Source organism: Haemorhous mexicanus, chromosome 22 (assembly GCF_027477595.1).
Source record: "Haemorhous mexicanus isolate bHaeMex1 chromosome 22, bHaeMex1.pri, whole genome shotgun sequence".
NCBI lineage: Eukaryota > Metazoa > Chordata > Aves > Passeriformes > Fringillidae > Haemorhous > Haemorhous mexicanus.
Genome location: NC_082362.1, coordinates 3,090,864 through 3,102,992, shown reverse-complemented (window position 1 = coordinate 3,102,992; position 12,129 = coordinate 3,090,864). Strand labels below are relative to the sequence as shown.

Below are 12,129 nucleotides of genomic sequence, written 5' to 3'. Positions count from 1 at the left end.
TCTCCATGGAGGAACATCTGCAGGATAACCTGGCACAACCTTTGTTATTTTGTATTTTTATTATGGCTCTGTTTATCCTCTTTCCTAAGAGTCCTGGGGACACTGTGGATAGTTCTTTGAGAAACAACAAGCTGATGCTCAAAGATCCTTAAGAACTGTTGGGAGGAGAACTGAGTCAGACCACAGACATCATGCTACAGTGCAAACAGACAACACCTGAAACCCAGTGAAATTATCAGAGTGCTGACAGAGGATGTCATGGAGACCAATAGAATGAAGAGGCTTCATAAGGGCTTAGACAACTCTCTGGTGGATTGGTATACTGATAGCTATTAAATATGGTGATGCAGGTTCAACCTGTGATTTAGGAATCCCTCAGTTACTGACTGGTAGGAAACTGCAGTGGGGAAAGAAGAATAACAACTTCCTGCTCATCTCCTATCCCTACTGATCTCACACAGAGGACACAGTGCCCATATAGCCACAAGCCAATCTGAGCCAACACCCACAGCTCTTCAAAAGAAACCAGCATCTCAAAAGAACTGGGCAAGGCCAGATCATTACAGAGAATAATTCTTCACTGTTATTTACACTGCAGTTGATGCAGTAATCTCTCTTTCATTGTATTATGGTATCTGAACAGGATCAGGCACCTAAAAGCAAAAGCCTAAAGAGAATCCAAACAGAAACCTTCCAAAGAGCCCCTGGTCAGTGGTACAGGACATGATGTAAATAGTGCTCATCTGAAAGGCAGGGATAAACTCTGACTACAGGTCAGCAAACCCCTAATTAAGTTGCAAAACTTTTAAGTAGGCATTTGATTTATCAGAGGTGCAATTCTGCATCATGGTTATATGGGCAGGATCTTAAACAATGAACTTAAAAGTTCTGCAAGGGTAAGAAGTGGTATGGAAATTGTCAGAGTTGAGAGTCTGGAAAAGAATTAAAATAGGGAGCAAAACAGCAGAACAAAATTATCTATTTTCTTTTAGATTCAAGACTTCAAGGGATGTCTAAGAATTAAAGGAGGTGACAGACCTGCCAACAGCCACTTTTTGCTGTCACAGAAGGGAGTTTAGAGATCATCAAATAGCACAGCCCAAAGCATGAACCTTCCACAAGCAGAAATCATGTCAGGATCTAATTAAGATAATCTGATGCTAACATCCTTTCTAAACTGAATAAATGATTTTGAAGAATAGTTGACTTGTATGTTTATTTCTATCACTGATTTTGTACTAAGTGCATGAGCCATAAAAGCAACACCTGGGCAGCTATGCAGTGTAACAGAATGCCCAAGAAGCTACAGCCCTCAGCTACAGGTAAATCTCACCTGCTTTCTTCACCCTGGAATGCTCTGTAGCCTCAGCTATGCAAGTCATGTTAGTCCTGCTGTGCTGATAAAACATATTTCTGGAAGGTGGTTCCAGCTGAAAGGCAGATTTACTGATGACACAGTGCAAAACAATGAGAGGTGTTTGAAGTGTAGGGACAGAGGAGAGGCCATGCCTTTAGCATTATTCACTGGGGATCACAAGAGAGACACAGCTCTGCCAGAGGAAGCTGGAAGTCCAACTTGCTCAACTTTCTCATCTCCAAGCTGCATATAAAACATCAGTGTCATGGTCAAAATAAAACATTCTACCATTTTAGGCATATTGCCTAATTAGAAACCATTGTTATCTGAGAGCACTGTTTTTGCAGCTGTCAGGAAATTAAATAACCCAAGGGTAACTTGGAATTAAATAAAGCTGTACAAACACATAGCCCAGCTCTGAAATCCTGACTCTGACAAGCATCCCCTCTGCTTTCCAAGGGACTCAACATTTAACTAGGGCATGCAACTATCATTTTCAATCAGGCCATAGGATAACAAACACTGGTCCTTCTTGAGGGGCTGTACTTGCAAATCCATATATCACAAGGCTGCCTTCTCTCCACTAAAAGCAGCAGCACCTCCTGAGGAAAGAGCTCCATTCCGAATGTCTACTAAGAGAGAAACCAAGGACTGATAAAAGGAAATGCTTATACAGAAATCCCAGCTTTCATCTCATTTCCATTACTTCTCCTCTTACAATCCTTGTAACTTGAAACTTTTGTCAGCAATCTAAAAACTAAGCTGGTTATACTTTTACACTGACGTTTAAAAATTAAACAAAAAAGAGAAATGCATTTCCAGTGAGATTGGTGCAGTCTGTGAAATGCACAAAAATGCCCACTTGGGAAAATCTGTTTCTGGTGGCCTCCTTTTTTAGCTACTTGTAATTTCTGTTGCAAGAAACAAAAAATTCAGACTAGTATCAAAGCCTGAGTTTAAGAGAAAGAGACAAAGTTCTTGCCAGGCCAGACACTGACCCAGCAATAAAAGGTATTGCACAGGAAAGTCAAGTCTATAAACAAAAGCTGTTCTCATGTGTCAACACAGCTCCCACCTGGCCATGGACACAGAGGGATGAGAGACTCACTGCAGACCACCTGGAGGATCATGAGGAAATGACAATTTTACAGCAGTGTCTCAGAACAAGTATTCAGGTTGTTGCAATACAGTGGTAAATAAAGTCTGATTTTGCAGTGCAGATAAGCAGATGTCAGTTTGGGCTTCCAGTTAAGGCAAAATCTGATTTGTCCCACAAAGTATGTATGTGACCTGAAACAAATAATTTGGTCTCCTTTTTATCAGTTTCCTCATATGTGGGAGAAAATAATTCTTACCTCACAGAGGTCTCATAAGAGAGGAAGTATGAATACACTCCACAAACAAAGCATCATTATTATGTTTGGCTAAAAATGTGGAACATGGTAAGGTAGATTCCAAAAATAATCATTATGTCCACTCTCACTGGAGAGCTGGGTTGGGAAGACAAATCCAGGTTAGGCTCTGGTCATTTTTCAGGAAATCAGGCTGCTCTCTTTCTTCCTCTTCACAGGATAGCACACCACTAATAACTGGAAAAACCTGGAAAATTAAAACCAGACTCAATCTCCAAAAGCTGACATTTGCTGATGAGAAGGGAGCAAAAATTGGCCTTTTCTTCTTTATTGACAAGCAATGAAGATTAAAAGTTTGGCTCAAGATGTGTTCAGAGCATGGCTGTGGGTGCACGTGTCCTGTGCAGGATTGTTTCCTGACTGCCATCTCTGTGCTATGAGCAAGAGCTGGGTCCTTCCCAACCTGTCAACCATGGCTTTTTGCTCCCAGCCAGGAAAGCACTGCCATGGCAGCCTCTGCTCCCCCTGCTTCATGAGCAAATGGGATCCACAGCCCAAAAGAACTGAGGATTTTGTCTCTGAGAGTCCAGTAACAGGAACTGCAGAAATCAGCAGATTTCCCACTTCCTGACAAAACTTTCCCTGTGTTTCAAAAACTCCTGGCAAAGGCTTTTCTCACAGACTCTGCAAGCCAGGGGTGGAGAGGACCCAGCCCAGACAGTCAAAGGCAATGTTGCCAGCTCTGGTTGCTGCCAGCTAGGGGACACAGGTAGCACATTCCACTGAAAAGCCACACCCACAGAAATACAAGAATATTAAAAGAAGAACCAATGTAGTTGGGCTCACATTTACAACTGCATTGTAAATTCTGCATTTTCAAATAAAATTGCAAAACCCCAACCTTTTCTTCTTCATCTTTTTTGGTTTTTTTTAAAGACAGTATTTCAGACAAGATTTCACTGGACAGACAGCATAGAACAAATAATTACATTTCTAACAAGACTTGAAGATGGAGCCACTAAATTCCTAACTGTATGACTGTAATCTTGATGTTGTGCATCTTAATCCTGTGCAAGATTAAAAGCTAAAATATGAGATTTCTAAAAGATTATGTAACTTTTCCCATAGAGGGTATTTTTTCCTGCCATAATCTCTAATCTGTTCCACTGCAGACCTGATTTGTTCCTTGGGCTGCAAGGGCACCCATTGTAAAAGGGACTCCTGAGGGACAGAAACTCCCTCAGTTATTATTATTTACAATGGCCTTTGCCTGTTATTTGTCAAAGCATTTCCACATGTTTACTAATTAATCTTTACAAGACCTATTAGGAGGTGATTTAATTGGATTATCTCTGTTTCTAAGATGAGGAAACTGAGACACAATGAGAGACTTGTCCAAGGTGAAACAGAAAAGCCTGCAGCAGACCTATGAACTTCACCATAGTGCACTGGTTCCCTCTGCCTTCACCTTGTGAGGGCAACAGCAAAGCTGCTCCCTTGAGAATGGCTTACTTGCCCTTGGAGAAGCCCTTCCACAAACCCTAGACTGTGATTATCAGTCCAAAAGCCTGAAGAAGATCATGGTTGGCTATGATCTGTGTCACCATCAGCTTACTACTGCATCAAAGAACAAAACATCCCCCTGTCACCATGATATTTTCTGAAAAATCCCTTTGCCCAGGATTTTCTCCTGGGAAGCTGAGAGGCCTCAGAAAAGAATGAAAACAATAATTATCTGACTGCCTGGGAATGTGGTCTGGAGATAATTTACCAACAGGTGCATCTTTGATTGGTTCCATGTGAATTGTTTTTAATTAATGACCAATCACCATCAGCTGTCTTGGACTCTAAGGAGTCAGTCATGAGCTTTCATTATCATTCTTTTCTAGCCTTCTGATGTATCCTTTCTCTATAGTTTAGTATATAATTTCATAAGATATGATATGGTAATATCAGCCTTCTGAGAACATAGAGTCAAATTCTCATCTCTCACCTTGTCCTGGGGACCTCACAGGACCACATCCCCCCTTTGTTTTAACAAGAACTAGCTCAAAGCATCAAGCAAATTCTCTTCAAAAGAGAACTGCTAGTTTGCACATGCATCAGTCTGCATTTCTAGAGTCAGACAGAATGATTTCAACTGATTCTAGTGAAAACCAAACAACTAGACACATTGCACTGGGATTATGAGTTACCCTTGATCCATCATTAGTTCTGGAGATTTTGTACCTGGAAAGACTGATCACTGGTACCAGGAGAAAATAAAGTTGATGAAGTTTTTGGCCCTGAGAATCTGTGTCTGGGTACAGACAGGATTTAAGTTTGTTTGGTTTTCCATTCTCACTTGATCAAGGAGAATCCTCCAAGCCTGTCAGGAACAGAAGTTTTCTCATCTTGAGGAATGACTGCTGATCCTTGGGAAACCTGAGGCATCTCCTGCTCTCACGAGAACATCTGGCAAACCTACTCAGAGGTTTGCAACCCCGGGGAGTGCTGCACACTGCAATTTTGCAATGATTCCCACAAAAGAGATATTTTCTCTGTTTGCAGATGATGACAGACTGTTTTTTCCATGGGTTACTGAAGATTCCATTTCTAGACTGAGGCCATAGCATTTATGAGGTGCCAAGGTGGAGGAAATCCACTGCCTCATCCAGGTTGTGAACTTGAGAAAAGTATGGTTTAAATGTAAAGTAGATTCACAGCTAGCAAAGATTGGGAACTGATGGTTGAGTGTTTTCAGCTATGGGAAAAGGGATTAATTCTGCTGCTTGTACCACTGATTTCTCAGCTTTCCTTGTGCTTCACTTCTCAGCCTATGACAGGGGACAACAGCACTTACCCATCTCTCACAGTGCTCCATATAAAATTCACTTAAAAAGTAGGGAAAGATGAGAAATCATAGTCTTACCAGCACTTACACTATATAAATGCTTCAAAAGGCCTTAGAGCATGTGTTCAGCCTTGGCCCTTCCTTGCACATTTAGTACCCTGGCATGTCTCCTCACAGCTGGCAGACAATAGCCAGCTCCAGTACAAACAAGGCAAACCACCCTCTCCCCTTAAGTCCACCCTTCAGGAAAAAAACAGAAATGCACCAGTGGAAGAACAAGTAGATGGTCAAATGCTCTCTAGTGGGGAAAAAAAAAAAAAAAAAAAAAAAAAGAGGGCTGCTACTTTTCTGTTGAGCTGCATCCTGATCTTAGAGAACCTAAAATTTCAATGAATTGTTCCTTTTTTTCAGTCAGAAAAACTTTGTAGGTCTCGCATTTATGAGAGGGGTTGATAAAAATGAGCCCTGGTATCTATCTGGTCATTTATCTTGGACTTAGGAAAGTACTAGGAAGCAGCCAAGATGTAATAAATTTAAAGGAAGAAATCATGGCCAGTCAAGTGGTTCAGGAAGAGAAGTCTTGGCTTTCTCACCACAGGCTGTGAAACAAAAATAGATATCAATACACACCCATCTGCTGGAGGAAACAGTGAAAAATATGTATTATTTATGCAGTAATTCTTTAAATAGGAGTGAGCAGAGAAACTGAACCAGAAGACTTTATGTGGCAGGTTACAAACATAAGGAATAATATATGCTGTCAAAATTTGCAAACCCACTCACATACAAGCTTGAAGAAGAAGTGCTCTTTTCCCCATGTGACGCAAAGCAGACCTTGGAATATTATATATTTCTCATTTTCCTCCCTTCCCCCAAAAGCTTTAACCACCAAACCCTACTGCCTCTTGGGAGAGGGCAGAAATCTGACGTAATCACAGACCCCCAAAATGTTTATTGATCTATATCAGCAGAGATGCATTGCAGGAAAAGCCTCCCTAACCAAGCACATATTTCTAATAAGGCAATAATCAAATCTCCACATTTCAATTTGGATTTAGGTCATTAATACAACATTACCTAAAAAATCTAAAAACCCCAGACAAAGCATAGTCTAGCCAATACAGAGATCAGAAGAGAGTGATTGTACAAGTGTGTAGTAGAGAAAAACACGTTCTGCCTAGCAACCACAGGCTGTCCGGGGGAGGAATCTAACACTACAAATGCCAGCAAGCAGCTCATGCCATTGTGCCTCAGATACAAAGGCCTAGTCACTGGGCAAAAAATTAAACAAAAAATAGTTATTGAAGGAATATTCAGAAAACCAGATGCAATTATTAGCTTGCTTCCCCCTGTAACTTTAAATAAAGATTGCTCCTAGCTGGGCTCCTAGATTGGCTCTGTGCTTGGACTTATTTATAAGCTGTTTTCTCACCCAGTTTATACACAAAAAGGAGAGAGGACACTGAAAGCAATTTACCATTTTGATGTTATTGAAATAGGAACTCAGTGTGGTACTAAAGTATGTGATGGTCCTGAATCCAAGGTCAGACAGGGTTGTCTGAGGATGATGGTTATCAAAACAAAGCACTGCCAGCAAGATGTTTTTTTCATTTTTTATCCTTTTCTTATTAGAATGACATTTTTTCTGCCCCTATAACTAGCTGAGTTAGTTCAAATAGTTCCATTATTTTTAATGTACTCGACAATTTATTGTGAAGTATGAGCTGAGACTAAGAATCTCCTCCTAGAAAATGTGTCAATTAATGGATTTCTGGCCTTAGAGAAGTTACTAGCCATGTCAGACAGCCAAAGAAGGTTTAAGGAAGGACTGTCATGCCTACCTTGCAGAGGAACCTCAGTGCAAGGAGACCAAGAGTCTTGCTCTGTGTTCACACAGTGGATCTGCATCTCAGAAGGATGTTTCTCACTGCTGCTTCAGGACTGAAATGAAATGGCTTTTCCTCTCTGGTTCTGATCCAGAAGAGATCAGCCAGGACCTAAGGTCTGCTAACTAGAATAATCTACACGAAATGGGTGTACCAGCTCTAGGAGAAAGAAGACCAGAGTACATGAAGGTGATGTGTTTCCCTCACCCCAAATTTCCGTGAACCTAGAATATGCACATTTACCAATTTGAAAATCACAGTGATTCACTCCTCCCTTGACCCTAGCACTTAATTTCTTTTTCAATATCTTCAAAGTTCACTGCATACATGAAAGATTGCAGGCAAGGGACACCAACCCAGTGCCAAGGTTGGGAAGCCAGTAACCTCACCTTGAAAATGGTAGCAACATGTGCTTTACCATAAGCCATCTTCAGCACAGCTTCACCTGGGTGACAGACTGTCCCAGGCCCCATTTATGCAGCTGTTCCCAGTGCATATAAACAGAGTTTCCCAGATGATGGCTACCTCCAGGTGTGATGGCATGTGTTTCAATTCAGTGTGTAAAAGCTAAAACCTTTGATGAACAGAGACTACTGGAACCAGCAAGGCTAGAAGCTCTGCTCATGCAGCTGCCCAGAGACAGTGAATCTGTCCTTGCTGCTCTCTGAAAAAGGAACAGGCTATGCAGAGAACACAGGGCCATGGTATATCTTTACATGCACAAACAGCTCCTGCTTTCAGCCAAACTTTTGGGAAAAAAGCAAACCAGCCAAATATTCCTGTATTTCAGGGAGCAGCAGCCACTCCACCTTTCTGCCATGTGCTGGCTGTGCAGCAGGGGGATAAATGCCAGGACCATACACGGCTATCCAAGCACCCCACCAGCTGAGACATTTGTCTTCATGAAGGAGAGCCCATGGTCAAACTTCTCCTCCTAGTTCATCTCAGTATCAGCCAGGAAAAGAGCTTTCTGTGCACAGTTCCCTGGGTTATTTGTTGAAGAAAATTCTTTCTCATTAGCAGGCCAAAGCCCAAGAAACAGCCACTGGAACAAACAAGGTTCTGTGCAAATATAATCCCCACCTCACCACCAGGGAATTAAAGCCAAGAATTAGGCTGTAGCCATTCCCTTTCAGCATGATGAATGCTTAAGCAGGTTACAGCTTTGCACTGTGGACATTTTCTGGGGAGAAAAAAGAACAACTGCTTTACCAGCCCAACTTGCTGCTCTCAGTAGAACAAGCCTAGGGGTTATTTTTTGACAAAATAGTTAAGAATGATTACTGCATGTCAGTATGTTTTAAGTGTTAACCTCAAGGATTGATGAAAGTGCTGGTATTTCTTCAGCCTCTTTTCCCATCAGTGGTATTCGTGATGTGCAGGAGAAAAGGCCTGGCTAACATGGAAGGTGCCAGCTAACAGAACCTTCTCATGGCTGCTGCAGCAGAAATTCATACAGGTGCCTGAGAGAGAAAGGTTCTCATTTCCCACACAGAAAAACCTATCCTGCAGAGACTTACATTGAGTTTGTTAAGCACTGCAAGAAAAAAGTTACCTGGAAAGAAAAAGGAAGTAATTTACTGTTGGATTTGCTATCTGAACTGCTCATCAAAGGTGCAGATCTACCTTGTAATTCTTGAGCTGAATTTGGCACTTCACTACTCAGGACAAGAGGCAGCTGATGCACTCAAGGCAGACATAATTGGTACTGTTTTGCAAGAAGGTGGGATGCTGCAACTCAGAGATTTTGATTCTGTTCAAGCCCATGTGCTGATTACAGGCTATACAATGGAAAAGTGAACTTTTTCTGGCTGAGACATTTCTAGCTAGACTGTGACTTCTGGACTTCTCCAGACTATGAAAAACTTATACCACACAGAATTGAGGAGCAGGGATGGAACTGCTTCATCTCAGGGCTAACCCTGAGATGAAGCTTTGGATGTGGTGCCAACAATTCATAAAGAAGAACACGGGCTGGACACAAACCCAAAGGATATGGGGGCTGTGGCAGGAGAGTTAGCAGGATGTGGTGTATACAGGTCTCACCAGCAGATCACTTACAAGGGAAAGCACACAAAAGGTGATGAAGCCAGCAGCTCTGTGGCACTACTACAGGTTGGGTTTTGCACCTGGCTTACACACCACCCTGTAGCAGAGGATGGCCTTAGCATACTCCCTCCTTCCCATGGGAAGCTGATCTTGTCTCCTGCAAAGCCCTGCTTTAGCAGCCCAACTGCATAGGGAGTATTTGAGAAAAACAGGAATGTCCTGTGCCCAAACCACAGCCACAGGAAGCTACTGTGGGGGGGCACTGTGGGCACTGTGGCTTTCAGCACCAAGCTCAGGGGGCAGAGAGAGCCAAGGTAACAGAAGATCCAGAGAGGACTTCTGCTTTGAATTGCAGCAGCACTACCTGGTTCACAGAGATAACCTGGGACATGCAGCTTCTTGAGGACAGTGGTGGTGCCAGACCTGGGATTTGCTCAGAGCACAAACAATGGTGCACAGTGCAACAGGCCCTCAGTATGGACGAGCCAGACCACTGCTTGAGCTCACTTTTGTTTCAAGCTAGTATAATTTCCAGAGAGATAAACAGCAATGTGGCTGCTGGAGGCTCTACAGGGATGGTTGCAATTCAACTTTGTCACCAGTGACTGAACTGAAAAATCTGTGTCATGCCAACTGGTCAGAGAAACGAGTGCCATGGATGTCAGACACAGACATGATGCTGGAGATGAGCATCCCCCTGGCACATCCCACCTGCAGGTTCAGTCACACAGACTCCCTCCTAAGAATGAGAATCCCTGGGTTTCTTGCTGTGCCATGTGCTGTGCCCCTTGGAAAATAACCCAGAAACTTTCACCTCCTTTAGTGAGCCTTCACTTAAAATTAAGCTGTTAGAGGGAGGCTCTGCATCCTACTATCAAGGCAAAACCAAATTAGAATTAATTTTCTTCAGTTGCCACTGATAACAAAAAAGTTGACACTACCACTGGTAGTAAAAGTCTTGTGAGTATGCCCCTTAAAAAAATACAACAGGGGACACTCTGGCAGCAGAACCCTCTGTCACCTTTCCTGGGATCAAAAGTACATGGCATAGGCTTTCAATCAAACCTCAAAACTCCCAAATTATAAACAGATACAGCTGTAAAGATCCATTCAGCATTCTCAGTTTAGTGATCAATTTGCTAAAATCTTTAGGTACTGCTGTACTGGTCTAAAATGTAGCTTGTTCTATCATGTTTGTGAGTATTCCTGAAGCAGAAAAGGGCCAGCTTCAGCAAGGTTACTGATCATAAAATTCTGTACTAAATAAAGATGGTGTCGTTTCAAATTTTCTCCTTGTAGTTTGGATATTACTAAACCACTGAATATTACAGTGTCACAGAAGGTTCTCAAGAGTTAATTCCTATTCAGGAATGAATTTTTTTTTTTTTTCATATTTTAATGAATTTTCTCTGACCTCAAAATGTGTAGACTTTTAATTCCAAACACAGAAAGAGTAACTGAACAAAAATACTAACAGCTTCCCAACACTTCCTCATTCCCTCACCTCAATAACACCATTACAAACAAAACCTCCACACATGATAAAGGTTATTACAAACTATTTCCATCTACAAAGCCAAACCATCCTCTACATCAGCTCTTGCACAATGCCAAGACTCTGCAGCTCTCAAGCACATGCCAACCACCTTTGTGACACACAACCACTCCACCTTTGACCCCTTCAGCCACCCCAGGTAAAGATGGCACACTTAGTCCAGGGAGAGCTGGGTGTAAGAAAAGGGGACAAATCACAGCTTACACAGGTGAGCCAAAGGAACCCAGTCACAACTCCACAGCATTGTGCAGGCTGTAGGGATGATACAAACTATTCATCTTCAAGTGCTCCTTTCAAAGACAGGGGTTCACAGAAGCTGGAAATGCAAGATGTGGTATACTTATGGAGGCTTGAGGACACAGGCCAGCTCATTTTAATGCAATTGTATACAGAGGGTTTTGTTTTTTCAAACCTGCTTAAACTACTCCTTAAGACTTGTGTGGGATCCTCTCCCAGCATTCAAATATATTCATACTCTATATCTGAATTGCCTTGTACAGCATGGCAGCAGAGACAGCATGCTTAAGTGATCAAAGTATCTTTCAGAGCTGCACTACCAGCACTTACAAACAGACTTGTTTTACAAACATTTTGGTTTACAGACTCAGGGAGATGACATGTTTTCCTCATCCACCCCATGCTGGATACAGAAGTGCCACGTGCTGACACTTACCTAGGAAGCCCTCTTCATCCACAATGATGGTGTAGTCCTCAGGGGTTTCTGTGAGGCTGAAGAACTTGCACCTGGCAAAGGCAAACAGCAGGAGAACATGATTAGCACCTGGACTGAGCAGAGCCTCATCTTCCACCTAAAATGGAAATCCTTTCCCATCCAAGCTGTGCTGAAGGAGAGAGTCACAGTCTCATGTTCATGGAGAGGCCTGAGGCATTAGCAGACCTGGATTTTATTTCTGGGTAGCTCATACTGTGTGACCCATATTCCCTGCTGCCTGCCTATGCACAATGAAGCTGGTAAAACCCTTATTGTTTTTATTACTTAGTTCTTAGTTACTTTCCCTAATTACCATATCCCTTAAGGCTTCCCATCGTATCCAGGACCTGCTGTGTTGCACTGAGCAAAAAACTTTGCCCACTGA

The 12,129-nt window shown here is 42.3% G+C and overlaps 1 protein-coding gene across 2 annotated transcripts in view; it reads right to left on the bottom strand.

Moving 5' to 3' along the window:
- CASTOR2 (cytosolic arginine sensor for mTORC1 subunit 2) overlaps nt 1-12,129 on the bottom strand; it is a 127,854-nt gene that overhangs the window by 54,911 nt on the left and 60,814 nt on the right. Inside the window, exon 2 of one of the 2 annotated variants that reach the window (XM_059866336.1) lies at nt 11,706-11,776. In XM_059866336.1, the coding sequence (XP_059722319.1) occupies nt 11,706-11,776 (71 nt within the window). Of the gene's footprint in view, nt 1-11,705; nt 11,777-12,129 lie in introns of those variants that run through there. The other variant, XM_059866337.1, reaches the window with a different exon arrangement.